Source organism: Syngnathus typhle, linkage group LG14 (genome assembly GCF_033458585.1).
Source record: "Syngnathus typhle isolate RoL2023-S1 ecotype Sweden linkage group LG14, RoL_Styp_1.0, whole genome shotgun sequence".
NCBI classification, from domain to species: Eukaryota; Metazoa; Chordata; class Actinopteri; order Syngnathiformes; family Syngnathidae; genus Syngnathus; species Syngnathus typhle.
In genome coordinates, this window is record NC_083751.1 from 3,435,672 (window position 1) to 3,455,181 (window position 19,510).

The window sequence follows — 19,510 nt, forward strand, 5'->3', positions numbered from 1 at the left end:
GAGCAACACTCGACGGCCTTGCAATTAATCCCGCTCCGATGCCCAACGTTTGCGCGTCTGTGCGTGATTTCACCTCGCCGGAGACAAAGCGCCACGTTCCAAATCCGGTTCCAGGCCAGCAAGATTGATTTAGCGCATAAAAGCTGGCACTTGACTGACGAGACGCGGATGCAAATGAGCGACGGCGAGTGTAAAATTCGATGATAAAGTGCGACTCATCGAGGAAACAAATTGCCTCGCGCGTTTGCTGACGCCGGCGCTTTTTTGTTTATGGCGCCGCCGCGTGATTGCTGTTGCGTTCATGAAAACGGTTTCACATTTCACTGCTGTTTTTTTTTTATTAACAAAGACAGCTAGCATCGATGTCAATGGTCAACTCAGCTTGTTCTTAGATTTCCTTCAGCCACTTTTTGTATTTGATATCATTTTGTTTTCCAAACTTTGCCACCTGCCGCACTGACCCGGACCAGACGAGTTCAAACGCGAGTCAGTCACAAAGGCGCCCCCGAGGCGACGGCTCCCTGCTTTGCGGCCTTGGATCAGACGCACCCTGATGTCAAGGTCGTTTTAGAAGGAGCCGATAGACGGAACTTTTAAATTGTGGAGACAGTTGCCTCCCGAGAGGCATTTCTTGTTGCGTGCGGCAGTGCCATGGCGTTTTCCTGAGTTTGACTCTCCTGTGTCCATTTGCGAAATGAAGCAACAGCTACGTTTCCCAGTTCAGGAGCCACAGCCATTGGAGGTTTCATTTGAAGGTGTTTTATGATGTCAGAAAACACAACTCAAAGGTTCCTTTAAATATGGCATTGCGACTTTCCTTCGTGGCCTGTCCTGAATAAAAAATTCAGTACAGGCGTTCCCATATTTTATCACGGTTCATCATTCATGTGTGTTCTCTTTTTTTTTTTTTTTTTTTTGGTGGTGGTGGTGGTACTTTGGCTGTGACACACAGAAACCAAATTCCCAATTATTTTCCGGAAATGACCCAACACTTTTACTTCTAATTGAAATTTATTTTCGAACTAAACATAAAACGTATTCATTTTGTCTTACAAAAGTCTGCTAGCTTTATGCTAACACGTAAAGCAAAATATATGCTAATGACGCCATTTTGTTTTTTAATTTGTCGAATTTGTTGAATGGCTCTTAATGGAGCTGTAAGCACATTTTTGCAACAGTTCTCTTTTCACATGTTGATTAAAGATACTTTGATGTAATTTCGTCACCGGCACAAACTTGAAGAGACTCTCTGCCTTAGATCGGCTTGCCGCAGATGTTTTTTTCCCGCCGCCCCCGCTTGTTGTTATGAAGCCACAAAGCGGCACGTGGCTTATTTTTAGAAGGTGCTAATTGTTGTTTCTTAACATCGAATTTGAGGAAACACCTCGAGCATCTCGCCGAGTCAAAGAATCAAACGGCTCATCTCGCGGCTGCTTTGAGCTTATTTCAGTGTTCAAACTGCAAAGGGACGCGCCGAGCAGTCCGTGTTTTGCGTCTTTCCGGGTTTAAAAAAAAAAAAGCAGTTTTTTTTAAAAAGTCCAAACCGAAAGTAACGCAACATTTGGAATGGTTGTCGCTAAATTTAATACGCTGAATATAAAATATCACCAAGGGCAAAATGCCGGCAATGCGTATTTATGACTGTTTGTGATGTTTGTGTGCACACCTGTGTGCCGTCCGCCTTCTGACAAGCTGTCACAGTGGGATTCGGGAGAAGGGGGGGGGGGGGGGAACACAAGACATCCTTATCCTGTCATGCAACACTGAATCCGCTCCCCCTACGGGCCTGCACCGCGGGCCACTCGTGCACCGTGACAATCATTACAAGAGGCATGCAAAGTGCGTGTGTGCGTCACGAGAAGCACTTTCTCGAAGCGCATCAGGTATCTCCTCAAAATCCAGCATTTGTCTTTTCATGCCAAGAGCAAAGTGCTTCCTTCATGAGGGTCACAAATGAGTTGGACCAGAATTACCATAGTCAAGCAATGACCCTGCATGGATTACGAAACCCTGCAAAAGACTTTTTCAGTTCAAAACATTTCCACCGAGGACACAACTTAAGAGTCTAGTGGGCCTGCTCTGTTGTCAAGCTTGTCAATATCACACAAAGAAATGTCCTTTCGGAACTCATTTGTGTGTTGTCCTCCATTGAGTGCGTGTTCATGTGTGTGTGTGTGTGAGAGACTCGGATGTTTTCTCCTTTTTGTGCAAATGATGTGCGGGGAGCCAACTGTTGCCATGGTGACCGGAGTTAGTAATGCGGCGGAGGAAGCGAACACACAGACGATTGTGACGTGCGCAAACTATCATACACACTCCATGAAGACACACACACACACATTGTAAAATGGTCAAATAAGATTTTTAGTTCCATATATTTGTGTGTGATGGGTGGAATGTTTTTGAAAGTGTGGGCGAGTGAGGCCAAAGTTGCCTTACAGGACTCACTCAAATTTCTCGATTTTTAATCTGGATATGCATTTCTTGAAATTTTTACATGATTTATTCCTACAATTCTCTCGAGTTTTAAGAACTCTAGGAGCACTTTAATTTCCCTGATGTATGCCGATTTTTTTTTTTCCATTAGCAGCAATAAGAAATGACATCCTTCATTTTACGCAAATCAGCAGATGGAGGAGACGGAAGCCAAAAGGACAAAGACGTCAATAAAAGAAGACTTCACACAATGTGCCTTTACCAGATTTTTTTTTTTTTGGGTCGGCCCGTATCCGTTTCTGGCCAACAATGACAACCGCAGCAGCACTGAGCCAATTCAATTCCATCTAGAGTTTGATTGGCGGGAACGGATCAGATTACCTCTCAAGGAGGACGCAAATTTAAAATACTGTCTGTTTCCAAGAATTCCCAGGGGACAAATATTAAATTGATGGCTCCAGATACTTCAGAACGGCAATTTATAAATGTGGTCCACTGGGTTGCCCGGATAGCAGCCATTCCTTTTCCAAACTTTTCAAGAAGTGTCGAATGTTGCCTCATTGGGCATTCAGAACCGATTCCGAGCGCGAGATGGGGTCCCAATCTCTACGGATTTAGCGAGGATTAAGCGCGACTTCGAGAAGCGCTTGACCGCTAATAATAGGAGCGACCCATCGGCCGTCGTGTCAAACTAGAAAGAACAAAAAAAATAAATAAAGCCCCTCTCCTTCAAAACGACAAAGGTCAAGTGTTATCTTTTTCTTTGTCATGGTAATTGAATAAGAAAAAGAAGTGAGGTGCCACAGAAAGTAAGAAAAAAATAAAATGAATAAATAAAACAGGAAGTGCCAGAGCGCAACGCCGGTTCGTTGTCATTCAAAGCAGAGCTGCCAGACAAAAGACGGGAGATTGCCTCACATTAGTCTCTTTGCTCGTCATTGCAAGGTCATTTAGCAGTCAGGGGGAAGAGGAAGAGGAGGAGGAAGAGGAGCGAGCTGCAAGGGATCCTCTTCCATATGGGCTATTTTCATTTCATGAGATGACGAGGAGCAGTTTAGCAACATCTGCGTGACGCCCGTGTGCGTCATATGCACAAGAGCAGCGTTCGCTAACTTGACTGTTCTCAATTGTGTTGCGCCGCACTTTCATCACATTGTGGCGTGTGCGTGCGTGCGTGCGTGTGCGAGACAGAATGACCCAGATGAGGCGAGTGATGAGTTCCCACAGTGAGATAAGACTTTGTTCGGTTTGAAACAAATCTTTTTTTTTTTTTTTATCTGTATTTTTAGATAAGCTATTAAGATTTCTTTCTACTTTGAATTTGTGTATCGGTTTGTTTTCACATCTAGTTATTTCACATCTATTTTATGATTTCTATAGTTTAGAAATGTGTCTTCCTATTTTTAATTTTCACATCTTACACATTACATTCGTATTTTCATCTGACATAAGGCTTCATTTATGATTTTATTTCACCCACTGACACAAGGTTGGCGCTACTTGTGTGTGTGTGTATACATGTGTGTGAGTGTGTACGTGTGTGAAGAAGTGAAAAGGCAAACAGGAGATGTTAAAGCACCCCCAAGTCTCAATGCTGAAGGCAAAACATTAATCTTACCTCTCATACGCGCTTCTGGGCTTCATCCCAGCCTTGTGTGTGTGTGTGTGTGTGTGTGTGTGTGTGTGTGTGTGTAAGTGTGCAAAGGTGAGAATTTGTCTTGATCTCCCTCAACTATAGAGAGCAGTATGAATGATGAACATGATTTCCATTGTGGCGAAACAAAAGGTGCTTCTAAATAGGACATAAGGGGCGCCTGCTCGCATTCACACACGTGCATGCATCTGCCACCTGCAGTGTGTGTGTGTGTGTGTGCTTGTGAGTCAGCTGCAGCCGTGTGGAGCATTTTTTTTGGTGCTCCATCAGCCAGGTTGTTTAGTGAGAATGTGCTATGTGCCGCTAACACAGTTAGCCAGGTGCCAACAAGCAGCTGGGCCAACTTTGGCCCCTCTCATCTCACGCACACACACACACCTGCTGTGGTGATCTACCCGCTCCATATAATACACACACACACACACACACACACACACTGGTCAAGTTTGCAGTACCTTTCCTCCTGGAGTCCCGCCTGAGGGTGCCGGGACGGACCGCCGGCTGGAGCTCCGTCTCCGTTGACATCCTCCAGGTTCCGACCGGGTTGGGTTACGTGCGTGGGCGCCGGGTGCGCGTGCGTGCGTGGCGTGGCGGCGCCGGGTGTGCGTGTCTGGGCACACGGGCTCATGGGAGGGAGGGAGGCGGGGCTTCAGCCCTGATGCAATGTCCGGCGTACACCCACGCCGAGCTGGGGGGAAAAAGAAAAAAAAGTCAGTTAGGGAAAACAATGGTTGCCCCTCCCTTTAGGGTGAGCTCGTTTCGACTGCTGGCCAGCATAACAATGAGCTGCTCTACTGGGCCTTGAGTGCATGCTGCCCGTGGTAACGACGGCGTGCGGAGACCCAGCTCAACACTTCCTAATAACGCGTCTCGCCATGACTGCCGCTTCAGTAACAGCGGAAGGTGTTACGAAACAAAAACACGGCCCAGACTCCACCTGTCCTTGACAGCAACATCTACTGTAGTCTACAAAGTGTCTCCGCAGACCGCTAGCCGTGAATTAAAGTCATACAAGAGTTTCCAGGTGATGGGATAAGTGATTAAATCACCACGCATAGGAGTTCCCCTTAAAACATCAGCCCTGACCTCTTCTTCTCCATCTACCCTTGCTCGAGTGCAGACTTGAAGGAAATGAAAAGCACCCGGCACTCCTTGAGAGAATCTCCCAACCGCCAGCACCCCCTCCCACCGCCACATCCTCGTCGACTATGTTTCTATGTGAATAGAAGGGCCCCCTGTAAGCCTCGGGCGAGAGCAGATGAATTGAGAGCCTTTTAATTTGCTGCCGACAGAACAGAACAGAGTCCATTTAATTCCGACAGCCGAGGCCGTGTCGGCAAAACGCTGACAATATTCTTTATCTGGTCCAAACACACTGGAAAAGTGCGAGTCACTCCAATTACAGGCATTATCTGCGGGGCTGCTCCAGCAAATGGATGGATGGATGGATGGAGAGAGAGGCAGGGTGGGAGAGGTTAGAGGGAAGAGAGATGAGTGGGAAGAAAAGTAAAGGGTGAGGGAACAGAGAAGACATAATGAACCCGGTGGGGTGGGGGGTGGGCAAATGGGAAGCCGAAGGAAGTCAAATCTGGAGAGAAAGCATGGAGCGTAAAACCTCCTTCCACACTCCTCCCCACTCTCGCCTTTGTGTCCTCCAATTTTGTTCATTGCCCCCCCCTTCGAGCCCAAGCTTTTCTAAAACCGGCTGTGACGAAAGGTGGCTCGGTCAATTCCTCCACTTGGATCAGGAAACACAGACACACTTGACCCAGTGTTCCTCGCAGGCACGCTAAGGCTGGACAAGAGAAACCTTAAGGTCCCCTTGTGAAGCTTTTATAAAATTCCAATGAAGAGTTCAGGCTTCTTTCTACACCAGCACAATGCACCCAACACATTGCAAACACAACATCTGCTAGTCCGCGGCAAAGAAGTGCCACCGAGCCCATCTCCAGATGTCTCCTTGGCTCCAGACATATGCTCGTTCCTCCGGAGAAAGCCAGAAGAAGACACAATACTGCTTCTGAGCCACAGTCCCCAGCAGGAGGAACAGAGTGATATCTAAACCCGCGCCCAAAAGCCTTTGAGCTCTTCGAGGAAGTGCGACGCAATCCATCTTAAGAGATCACCAGTTGGTTTGGGGGGGGGGGGGGGGGGGGGAATTTCATACATCATCACAATTATCTATAATGCGATGGCCGGCGAATCGAATGATAGTAATCGGAGCGAATCCAATCGCGTTTGGAACGAATCGTATTACAACTGGAGCGAACTGTATCGAATTGAAATGGATACTATCAGATCTGCAGTTAACTAGAATAATCGGTAACAGGATCAGAATGTATAATATGTGGATGGTATCAGAAAGTAACTGCAACTGATAATACCTCGGAGTGAATGGTATCGGAAGTGGATTGAATCGTATCATAATTGAAGTGAATCCGACGGCATCTGGAGAAGCTTTACACGTAATGCAAAGGGTCACGTCAGCTTTTCGGATTAGAGATGTACATCCCTAATAACTAGCGTTGCAGCTGAGCTTTGACCTGGAAGTGTGTGAGCAGGCGTCTGAGCTAAAAGTAGCGTCAAAGTGGGATGTGAACATGCCTTAGGCAAGTCTGGCAAGTAGACCAGAGCGTGTCGTAAATTGGACGTCCATAAATGGAATGCTGCCAACAGGCTGGCGATGTCAGGATCTGTGTGTGTGTGTGTGTGTCTGTGTAACGGCGGCCAAAATGCTTCCAACGGGAGCCGAGTGCCCACCAATCAATAAAGTCTGCCAGATGAACGGAAATACGACTACTTTCTCCATCGTCATCAGGATGCTACCTAGGTTTTGGGACATTTCATGTCCCGACCCTGTTGATAATACTTGGAAACGTTAAGTGAAGACTAGGACCAAACCAGGACGAGAAGTCCTGATCCGACAAGTTCAACATCAACAGCAACACCCAGCCGGCCATTCTTTGGGTTATAATAGGACAAAATGAGACACATGATAGGAAATCTAATGGGAGTCCATGTGGATGCAATGGAACATTTATGGAACCCAATGGGGGACATTGTGGGACAAATGGACATGATAGGTGCTACACGATGTGATGCAGTGGAAAATCACGGGACATTATGGCACAGTATGGGACAAACTTTGAGACACTAAGAAGCATAATGGCTCATAATGGGGCATGATGGGATACAATGGAATATCATTGAACACGAGAGAGGGCACGAGCTGTTTCTCGATTTGCATTCTCGTCTTTATGATCTCTTGACACAATTTTGAAGCACAAATTTTTTTTTTTTTTTTTTTAAACAAGCTGATTCGGTTCATCTTGAATCTTAAGGAAGCCTTTCTCGAAACACGGAGAACATTTTACGCTCATTATCAGGACAGCTCCACACCCTTGTAGATGAATAATCCAGGTGTCTGCGCGTGCTAAAGGTTATCCCTGTCAACAATGTATGCGTTATGATCAGCTCAACATTATTTTGATATAACAGGAAGTAGATCACCAAAGCCAGTTTAGTCCCGACATAATTCAAAATAAAGTCCATTACGGAGTATCACCATCGTTGCCATTTGAGAACCGAGATCCTATTTCAGAATAGCAACACATTCATAGTGTTCGGACAGATTGTCCAACGCCATCATTCAACTGCAAACAAATTAAAAAGACGTGGCAATCCAAGCTAATGTTTGAAGGACTACCTCAACGTTAACCAGGTGAGCAAAACTAAGAGGGAAGATATGGAATAAAAAAAAACACGACTTACAATTGATCACCGAGTGTCGCTTCAGCAAGTCAGGTTACCCGCTGGACGCAGCACCATGGCTGAACTTTGCCCGACGTACCGAATGGATGTCAGTTATTAACAGGCGGCCCTACCATTTGATCACATGACTCAAACGGATTGGATTGTTTGAAGGCGATTTCGTTCGTCGGCTCTTACGTTGCGGGAAATCACAATGCTACTTTCAAGCGCAAAAATGCCATCGTCATGGAAGTCACGCTCATCGTATCGCCGCTCTGCTAACGATGGCCACTCAATGCCGCCCCCCCCCCCCCGCCTCCCCTCTCGGCCGCGCCTAAAGTGAGTGATGGATCGACTCCATCTGTAAAGTGGAATGGAGCACAATTGTTGGGTGTAAAAATAGAGCGGGGGAGCCTGCAGCAGCACAACTGGGACTTAATGAGGGATGCAATCATCAATTATTCAAAACTCTTAATCATGGCTGTGCAAAAACACGCACATGTGCATACACACACACACGCCGACTTGCCACATGCCTCTCAAGGCGTCGCCGCAGGCAGACAGATCCAAATAGATGAAGAGCGATCGAAAGAAAGAAAAACTACTGTTGCTCTACTTTGTGTTTACGTTATTTCCAACAATCCAACACGCATACAAAAAAAAAAAAAACGGATTTCATGTCTCACTGCAAAATTGCTGTCAAACAAGGAAGCAACATTTGAAGGTAGTTTGGAAAAGTTCCACAAAGGCAATGTCCCATTTCCCCCTGTGTGTGTGTGTCTGCGTGAACTCCGGCGTTGTCTCAATTTGGATGGAGTTCAAAAAGCGATTGACACCTCGCTTCCTTACCGAGCGACAGGGTCCCACAAAGCGAAAGGGAAATTGACAAAATGACCACCAGAAATCATTTGTCTGACTGGATAGGCTTGGAAATCAATAGTGGCCTTCCATGATCAAAGAATAAAAATAAACATATTGGAAGGAGATGACAAGGGATGCGGCCACTGCACCGCGGAACCTGCTAGCCTTAATCAGCTCGGACGAGAGCGCAAAAAATCAATAAACATCCTGCTCTCATGTCACTTGACTACCCAACCAAAGTGAGATTTTTTTTTCAACGAAAGTCTAACCAACAGATGGAGTGGGAAACAGACCCACCTACGAAGGATTTGAACTTTTCTACAACTCCAACACAAATGCATACAAAGGCAAAATGCGGAAATGTGCTCCTGGAGGTGAAGCAGCTCTGGCAGAAAGCCAGCCTTTCAACACCCTGCGGTCCATCAGTCGGTCGGCGTGAACTCTCCCAGGGAGCACAGAACGTCGCCATTCGCTCCCCAGTGGGGGGGGGGCCCAGAGTCAATACAAAAAAAAAATCCTGTGTGTGTGTGGCACAGACAGGGGCAGGGTTTTAGCATTCAAACATTTTCTTTCCCCAAAATGCAGACGACTCAAAAAAACAACATAAACGCTTTCCACTTTCACAACAACGACATTGAGCCAAAAAATGCAACTTTTTTTCCCCTAGACAAAAAATTCCAATTTAATTCAAAGTACCTTATTCAGCATTGAGCAAAACATGCTCCATTTACACCACAGAACAATAAAACGCCAACTCAATGTTGTATTGGAAATCACCAAATCGCTCTCATTTCCTGGGAGAGCAGCCCATTTAGCGTCAAAATAAATCATATTTCCAAACACGACACTCTTGGTGAGCAACTCAATGTCACCATTTGTTCTATACGTTGGAAACACCAAGACTGTGTGTGTGTGTGTGTGTGTGTACAGGTACGCCAGCGTCCCAGCCCGTTAATGTCCTGGCCTCTCGGCGCCATCCATCATAGCGCCGTGCCGCTAACGATAGCATAGACACCGGACCGGGGAGGGGGGGTGGTGGGGGGGTTAGGAGGAAGAGGACAAAGATTGATAAAGACAAAAGAGCAATAAAGAAGGCTGAGTGTAAAATATACCAGTGGGGATTAAAAGTGACAAAAAGACTACGAAGAAAAAATTAGGGATGGTATTGGATTTTCGGGTGATATTTCACAATGAACTAAATTGTAATTTGCGGGTCAACCTAAACTGACCTTGTCTCAACTTTTGAATGCAAAGTATCTTTGCCGATCTGACGGTCAGCAGAAAGAATGAAAACGGCAGAGGCCCCAGAATTGAACGCCAACTCAACTGTTGGTTTCTGGGAGACTAGAACGGGCCTTAGACGGTGCCAAATCGAGCCCCGGCTAACTCAAGTCCAGTGTGGAGCACGTTTGACTTCAAGTGTGGTCATGGAACAACTTAAACTGGCATCTCAGGGCACCACTCCATAAAATGTACGAGTCCTTGACTGTCTCAAAGTGGAAAGTGCCTCGAGATAACTGCTGAAGCGATACGGTGCCGTACGAAGAAAAGCAACGTGACAGCAATCGTGACAATATAATAAAGGCTTCTTCCTCATTGTTGTGATGTCGCCCTGGAGGTGGCTTCTAAAGAGATTCTTTATTCATGCAGGTAAATGCAATGAGAGGCTAACTGTTAGAAGGCAAAGACCTGAGCGCTTTCGTCCCCCCCCCACCCTCCCCACCCTTCCCTATCTTCTCGCCGGAAGCCCGGAGCGAGATGGAGGCCGACGCTGCTGTGAAATTGGCCTGTCAGATGCCTCCACTGGCAGAAAAACACAAACTGCGAATATGCTAATAGACTGCAGATTAAGATAGAGTACAGTAGTAGCTGCGGGCGCATGCGAGGGCATTGATATGCGCTCGCATGCGCCCGCAAGCCGGCTGGCTGCGGCGCTAATGCAGTGTGGAGTGGACTGAATGGTGATGGGAGCAAGTGTTTGATGAGGTTGCAGGTGAGAACAACAAGAGAAAATGGGCTTGCATGGAGAATGCAATGGAGAATTCGACCACAAAAAACACTATCTAGTTCAATAAATTAAAAAAAAAAAAAAAAAAACATAAGTAAATATATATTTAGTTATTAATTAATTAAATATTTAGCCACCATTGATCATTTCCTTAAAATCGACTATTAGCCTCAGATATGCTATCAGGTTCCACAAAACGCTGAATTAAGCAACGGGGTCACGACGTTCAGAAGAGTCCGACCTTTTCCAGGTGCTGCCTTGTTGCATTAATGCACATGTGTGTGCACATGCGTGTGCGTGTCCCTGAGGGCAAGCATGTGATGAATGTCAGCAGCGAGGCTAATAAATTGCCCAGGGTCAATCCACTCCGGTGAGGAGGTCCAATCCCGGGAATGTCCGGCAGATATGCAGGATTCCAAATCTCCCCTGCAGCACAAATTCGAGGAGAAGCCGTTCATCAGGCCCAGGATCATTAAGTCCTTCTCGGGAGAGTAAAAGAGAAGGTGGGGGGGGGGGGGGGGGGGTCGGGGGGGCAAATCACCATAAAACCTCAATCGAGGATCCATTTACAATCGAGAACCAAGTCAGAGTGTGTAATTTCCACCATCAAGGCACATTTATCTAACCGACCTCTCGAAAAAAAAAAATTGCTTCCGTTGCCATGATACCAGGAGGGCGGAGCTTATATTTTCACTTGTGGAGGCAGCACTTCATCCACAAGGCTTCAATTTACTCTGGTCAATTCGGCAGTAACTCCAATGGAGTGGTTTTGCCGTTGTGATGTCACAATTGGGCACATTTCAGAAGGGCTTGAGCATCGGACACTTCAATCGGCCACGACTCCTCTCGCCACACGTCACAGAAACCAATCAAATCAGTTTAACCACTCACAGTTTCCATTAATCCAGTTCCATACGCACACGCAACAGACCCCGAGGCTGAATGGGTGGTCCTTTAACGCCCCTCATTTCAAAAAGTGACTTATCGTGCTAAACAGAGCGCTACGACGGGGAGCCGCTGTTATCTGGCGGAGAGTCGCGCTAATTGAAAGCCGCCCATCATAATGTACAGATACGGAAAGGGAGCGGATGCAATTACGGAGAAAAGGCGCATACACACATGCCACCCTGTCCCAACCTTGCCATTGTAAGCTTTCAATTGTCGCGGCTAGATGCTCTTTGTTGCCACCGGGGAGGCCGACACTATTTCACAGCAGCCAAGTTGCAAGCAACATTTGAAATTCAAAACACGACGGACCAAAGACGGCAAACCGTATATCAAAGGCAGCAAATTACATCTTAACAATAATGGAGAGTTGAGTGAAGGCTATTGCAATCTAGTGTAATTACAATTGCATAATAGCAGCCTGATCATCTGTTGTTGGCATTCATATCATGAGCGCGTCTGAAAAATAGCTAATAGCTAGCTTCGACGTTGCGACCTCCAAAAAAAACGCACCAGGCGATCCGTGGCAGCCGGAATTCTGAAACCTTTACAATGTGTATTTTTCAGATAATCAATAAACTCATAAAAATTGTAATTGCTACTTATTTTGTTTGCAAGCAAACTTTAATAACTTCATTAGTGGCAAATAAACGGAGTCATTTCGTCGGCGTGTCGGGATGAGCTGGAACGCGTGTTGCTACTGCGCGAGACGAGATTTAAGCTACTTTGCAAACACGTGAAATCGACGGCACCGGGTCGCTTTATTCCTCGTCAAAAAAAAAAAAAAGCTTGACTAATATAATAAACGCACGCTTACAAGCTTCTAAAGCTTCTAAAGCCGCACGTCGCTAACTGTCTCTGGCGGTTCTGATTTGGGGTGTGTACACACGGGAGAGGCCTGGGTCTTTGTTAGCGTGTCGCTAATGTGTATTTACGCGGGTCAAATCCTCTTACGCGTGTGTGCCAGTAAACAAGGCTAAAAAGGAAAATGTCATCGGTGCTACACGGGGGCGGCATGCTGCGGTCAACAGGAAGCACGGTGACATTATCAAGAGCACGCTCTTTTGGTATTTCAACATATGTCAACATCGGCACAGTCCATCAGTGGGGCGCCATTTAACAAAATCATGAAGGTCTCAAGACTAAGTAGCATCACATGGACAGGACGCATGGAAAAGTCCAAGGTGCTACTGGATTACATATTGGATTATGTTGCGATTTGAGTCTTCCTGATCTGATCCGAAACCCCGCCCTCTGATGCCGCCGCCAATGTTGATTGGATAGAAGTTAAATTAGGTGCTGCCAGGAACGTTGCTAACCGCTGCTATTGAAGCGCGTCTAATATCGACAACAAAGAGGAGATGCAGGCTTGGAAATTAATTAGTAAGCGAAAGGAAGGAAGAGGAGGAGGGATACAAAGACTAAATCCTCCGAGGAAAACATCTTTGCCTTATTGGTTGCTCCTTTGCAACTTTTTTCTCGCCCCAAGCTGCAGTTTCTGAGTGAGCGCCATCAGCGGCGACGCTAACGACGCTAACTCCCCCACCGGCGCTCGTGTTCATTAGCCACTGCGCTCGTTGAATAAAGACTACAGCGTCGCCACTTGCTGGCGGGCTTTTAAGTGGGTAATATACTGGCTGGTGTTTGTTTGCGCTTTTCTCTTGTGCACCCAAAATGTGCGCACAAGTGTGTGTGTCTGTGTGTGTGTGTGTGTGTGTGTGTCTGCAGATGCTAATCCCAGCACTGCTGCTGGATTGCGAGTGTTTTAAGAGATTACAGCCGTCAGTGGCAGATTAGCTGTTGGATTGACCCGCGCCATCTCGCATCCAGCGGCGAAAGAACCGCAATGGATGGATGGATGGATGGATGGATGGATGGATGGATGGATGGATGGATGGATGGATGGATGGATGGATGGATGGATGGATGGATGGGGGGAATCTAGACTGGATGGATAGATGGATGGATGGATGGATGGCATGTGAGATGAAACATTTCTTTTAACACATACAAGTATAAAGGGTGCAAAAGTAGATCTGCAGTTTTGAAAAGTCGAAATAGCAGAAAAAAAATACATCCATCATACTATATTACTATTATATACTATTTTCACCCATGTGATCCTACTGTAGACCTACTTTTGCACCTCTCCTGTATATATTAGAGCTTTGAGGAAAGATAGTCTCACTATGATCCAGTATGATTTGTTCACCAGCACTAGCAAAATAATAAACATATTGGGTATTACAGGTTCCCTCCAGGGACTAAAAGGCCTCGAAACGGAGCGCATACATACACAAGCAAACAAGCGAGCACATTCCCTGTGGAGTGTGCAAGCAGTGTGGTTGATAATTACACGAGAAAAAAAAAAAAAAAAAAAGGGGGAGGAAGGGCACGGTAGGGACTGAACAGCAACAGAGTGGAACACCTCTTCTTGAAGGGACGCGTCATGCTGCTTTCACTTCATGCTTATTTTAAAATGTTCTAAGAAGCCGCAGACGAGTGCTTTTGCAACATCTCTAGCTCATGCTGCGAGGAGTGCCGGTCTCATCATGAAAGACAGAAATGGACTTGCACCGTAAAGAAGGACCCCCATGTCGACACTGCGTCTAAGCCTGCGTCGCGCAATGCTAGCCCAAAAAATGAGCCACGGTTTTATAATAATAACAAGGCTCACTTTTCATTGATCGGGTCAACAATACAGCCAAATCCAATCGCCTTGAGGTCGCGCGGCTCAAAACGTAGTTGCTCGCCTCGTCATGACTCATAGCTCCGCCTCCGGTTGCCATGGCGCTGAAACAATACAGGCATAATTCGGTTGACGTGGTATGCCTTGGATCATGATGTCTTACTCGAAAATGTTACGTTAAGGCCTTCTGGTTTGAAAAGTTACTCGGACATGTCTTCCTTGAAACTTTTTATTGATTTCTTTTGAAATTGGAAACATTAAGGCCGAAATACAACAAACGGGAGTTCTGGGTGACGCACAAAAAAGCTCAAAACGACTTTTTTTTTCTCCCCAAAAACGGTCAACCAGCGCCGGTAAAACAAAATGAGACGAGCCCAAGAAAGCGAGAGCTTGGGAAGCTGAGATTTGAAGGAGGGCATAAGAGAGCACTCAATAGTTTGTCTTGCTTTGAACCCAAACAATACTCCAGGGGTTACCATGGCGACCGGGCTCGCCTGCAGGGCCCATATAAGCGCATGTAAGAGGAAGTGGTGGGGGGTAATTGCGAGAAAAGCTTAACTTGGTGAAAGCGGCAATGGAGGAAAAGGGGGAAGAAAAAAAAAAAAATCAATACCTTGCATTTATTTTGGTCTTTTATGCAAGTGCAAATGTTCACTTAAGATTTCATTCAATCAATCATTCAATACGAGAGCTGATGAGAAATCTACCCTGAGGGCACTCGCTGAAATAGTTTAAGAAAAAAAAAAGCTCCTTGCCCTATAAAAGATGAATGTTAATTAGGGGGAAAAAAAATTGATTGACAGCCACAGCATAATATTACATGTAATATTCGCTAATCTTTTAAGCATGCTAGGAGCAGATTTCAGTGTGAGCCAGTGCAATGAAAAAAAAAACATTTCAAGATAACTAGAAGTTGCCTCTGAGACTTCCCATGATTTAAAAGAAATAATAAAAGTTCATATTTTCCATTTTACTTCATTGCATTGCTGTCAAGAATACATATTGGTCAAGCTCCCACAATTTTTCAAAACATAACAGCAAGCAAGGCACAAAAAAAAGTCAGCCAACCGACAGAGTTAGAATTTCATGAGCACATGGTGGTCCAAGCTGACTGGGTACTGCTTAATATAACATGACAAGAAGATTGACTGTGCGGAAAGACATTTTGCGAGTCGCAATGTAACATCAGAGCCTTTCTTAAAGCCACAATTTCCCCATTACGACCATTTCGGGGACACGTGCGAAATGTGAAAAAAAGAATGCACAAGATCAAAATGACTCCTTTGATAACAAATGGAAATAAAACAACTTGACAAGCCGATTGAACCCTCAACGTATCCTCATCCAACTTAGCCCCCTCGGGCCTTAGGTTGCACACCCCCCGCCCGCAAACCGTCGGCACCCCGGGCAAGCCCGACGCTAAAACGTGTCGAAGCGGACGGCAAAGGAGCTCAAAATAACTTTCACGGTTTGACGGGGTTGAATTAGCAACAAGCTGATGAGAGGAGACGCCGCTGAGATGCAGCAGCGCGGCTTCACACACACTACGTTTGACTGAGGGGGGGTGCACACACACACACACACACACGCACTCAACATCTCAATGCACCAGCACAATTTGCGTTGTAGTGATTCCACACACACTACCCCCCCCCCCCCAAAACACCTGTTCTGCACTTACCTTTGCACAGCAGCTAAAAGGAGCACACTTACTTCCCATTTTGAGGAAGAAAATAAAAAAGGAGAATAATTGAAAAGCAGGTTCAGTGGCGTTCCCGCGCGCCTCCTTCACCTCCTGCTGCTTTTTTCCGCACATCCACAGAGAGTTGCAGCGACTGCAATAATCCACTTTTCCATGCCGGGGAGAGCGCGCGCAAGCTTCTTCACATCTTTTCTCGCTCTCAATCCCTTTTTTCCAAACTATGCCGGTCTTCTTTCAGCACCTCCTCCTCAACCCCCCCCCCTCTCTCTCTCTTTCTCGCTCTCCCCGAGGTTGCCTGGTTACCTCCTTCTGCCGCACGTTAGCCAATGGCGGGCCCGAGCTCCTCTTAACCCCTCCGATGCCTGACTGTCCTATTTGTAGCTTTCAAGGAGTAGGGAAAGTGATGGGGACGGGGGGGGGGGGGAGATTGAGCAGAAATGTATATTACCAAACTATAATGAGGAAGGAGAAGATGAAAGGAGAGTGAGGGGAGGGACTAGAGTCTCGGATTGACTTTGGAAATAAAAAAAGAAAGTGTTATGTTTGCAGGGCATTTGATGTTTTTTTTTCTGTCAATATTAAAAGGTTGGCACATCCCATTGGAAATTTAAAAAAGGGGGGGGGGGAGCAAAGTGGGCCAGCGGTGTGCCTCACATCGACGAGGTTTGGGGGTTGCACGTTGTCGTGATTTGTGCCGTTGGGTCTCTGGAGTGCGAAATGAAACAACCAAGTGAATTTGAAATTCTAAACTGTAAATGCAATATTTTACTTTTGGAATATTGCACTGGTGACAAATGTCACCTATTCTAAAAAAAAAAAAAACAATCAATAAATAGCGCCGTCCTTTCCCGGCACCGTCGATACGTCTGGAGGTGAATTTACGACAGCGCGATGAGATTAGCGGCGACCCGTTTCACCTACAAGCTCCCACAATGCAACAGCGCCACGGCCTTTAGCCTGCCATACAAAACCGGTCTTGGCTCCTTTAAGATTGATTTCATCCATTCAGAATCTGAACATGACAAAAACTACGTTTGTAAAAAAAAAAAACTAAAACTAAATTATTTGCACGTTTTTTTATTTATTTAAGTTGTTCTGGCCGTAAAGTAAAGGAGGCTCTGAAAATGTCCGGCAGTGATTTACCAGGCATTGTTAAAAGCGGCTAATGAAGTGCTGATATTTACCCAACTTCCTTTTTACGGCTTTGTTTTAACGGCCTGCTTCATTCTGCATTAGCGGCCGGACCGAAAGTCCATTTGACGCTACTCGCGTGGTCAATGCAGACCGATCGGAGCTTTGATTCGATAAAAGCACAAGGCCGAGGTGACTCCGAAAGACTTTAAGTGTAGAAAAATCACAGACAGAATAAAATCTCCGGCTCTGTTGGACCGAAGCGCCGGGATGGCAACCTCGCTTGGCCTCTGTTTAACTGGGCATGTGCGGCGATGCTGGCGGCGGAGAGGCCTGAGGGGAGGGGGGGAGAGGAGCTCGACCAAAATAGTGGCAGTGTATATTCTCAATATCGTGAATGAATAATTCAAGGTTGGCTCGTTCCCATAAATGTTGTCCTCATTCGGTTAAACACACAAGCTGGGGCTCTCACGCGCGGCTCATGTCGAGAAGCGCTTTCGACCTTCCGGGTAATCTTTCCGACACTAAACGTTTTTTTATTTTTTATTCCGGAATGTGAACTTGCTCGAGCATCGCTTTCGTTACCATGACAACCGAGCTAGGGCACTGGGACTAGGTGAGGAGGGCAAGTCGTGCTTTCTAAGTTTGGGGCTATTTTTAGCAATGGGGTTACTGGAGACTTGGGGAAAAACTCCCTTCAGAGCAGGAGCCGATCGCCCCTCGGCGTCCAGACTGCAAATAAATGCCGCTTGCACAAAACGCCTTCTTACTGAGCGACCTACCTGAGCAGAAGCACACTTGGCATCCATGTCAGAGCTCCTCAGAGGCGGGCAAAGGTGCACCTGCGGGGCGAGGAGAAGAAGAAGAAGAGAGGTGGGAGTGAGTGAGGGGGGCTCGGCTTTAAAAAAAAAAACGCTTGTCAGGTAGCCCATTAGAGCAACAATACAATTGCAATCTGAGTGTGTGAGAGCGACTCCTTTTGTGCCTCTCAACGCCAGCGGGAAGATGAGATCATTACCTGTGACTGTGAGGCTAATGTAGCACACAGCCGACAAACACACACGCACACATTGGGAATAAATGAGGCTATGTGAGTGCGCTTCGGGAACAAAAACGGGGCTCGCCTCCATTTGGACACCGCGCCGCTTCCCATTTTTACAAACGTCGCGGCGAGATGACAAGAGACAAGAGCGACGGGAAGTCTAATTGGACACGTGACGGGGATGAATCGTTCCATTCTCCGCGCCGTCAATGAATAAAACAGCTGTAGGCTCGGCGGGCCGTGCCGAGGTTAGCTTGTTAGCGCAGGTGAGGATAGATCTAGCTTTGCATCTCGGGAGGGTGGTATAGTGGTTAAGCATGTCGGTTCTGAGGTTAGGGTTCCAATTTGGGTTGTGCCAATTTGAGCCTCGATAATGCGATTGCAATTCAGTATAGGATTACTTCTTTTCAAGTTAGCGTTACGCTAGCAAACAGCATGATGACGAGGACGGAGTCACAGAAAGGCACTGAAGTGGAAATCCTTGGAAATCCTTGGAAATGTCCATGTTTTGAATTGTTAGCGAACAACAAGTTGTAAAATGCATTGAGTCCCTCCAGAAATTTCACCAGAATTTTCATTTAAGCCTGTGTGATGTCCAATAATTAAAACTCCTCGGCACTAAACAAGGTCCAATTGTGCAGACTAAAAACAGTCTGAGGACTGCTATCATGTAATCGAGTTGTTTTCCCCCAGCGTGGCGGTTTAACGTAAAGTCCCGGCAGACAATGAGAAGTGGCGAAATAAACGACTTGTAATTTCCGAGTAGATTTGCATGAGGAGAATGCACCGACTCCGCTTTCCAGTCATGCCCGGTAAATTGCCTCTTTCGCTTCCATTTTTGTTTCTACTTTCAATTACTTAAGCATTACCGCCGAGGCGAAACAGAATTAACCAAGTCGTTTACAAAACCGCACCGGGACGTCTTCTTCGTCTTTTTTTTGCTCGCTCGTCTTCGCTCCCCCACGCGCTTTCGTAATCATGCCGCAATCACGCGCGTGTGAAGCGGCATATGGGAATATTGAATATTAAGTGCACATTAATTCCCGGCTAAGAAGAATAGGGGATGAATTAATCATGGCCGACGAGGTTGTTGGGAGTCTTCTCTCTTCTCCTGCGCAAAGATGATGCCAGGCAGGAAATTAGCAACAGCAGATGCTTGCCTTGATTCGGGCTCAAAAGAGTATTTAAGTCCGAGAGAGGCGGCGTATCTTGAAAACCGTGCGATGACGCCGTAACACACACACAGAAGGTTTTCAAACTCAGGTTTGCGTTTTCATTTTTGGGCCTCTTAA

The 19,510-nt window shown here is 46.3% G+C and overlaps 1 protein-coding gene across 3 annotated transcripts in view; it reads right to left on the reverse strand.

The window, feature by feature from the left end:
* dab1a (DAB adaptor protein 1a) overlaps positions 1-16,283 on the reverse strand; it is a 39,827-nt gene extending 23,544 nt beyond the window's left edge. For all 3 annotated transcript variants that reach the window (XM_061297774.1, XM_061297773.1, XM_061297775.1), the window contains exons 1-2: positions 16,025-16,283; positions 4,546-4,778 (exon numbers count right to left, since the gene is read on the reverse strand). In XM_061297774.1, coding sequence (XP_061153758.1) covers positions 4,546-4,615 — 70 coding nt within the window. In that variant the 5' untranslated portion in view covers positions 4,616-4,778; positions 16,025-16,283. The remainder of the gene's footprint in view (positions 1-4,545; positions 4,779-16,024) is intronic.
* Between the last annotated feature and the right edge of the window lie 3,227 nt (positions 16,284-19,510).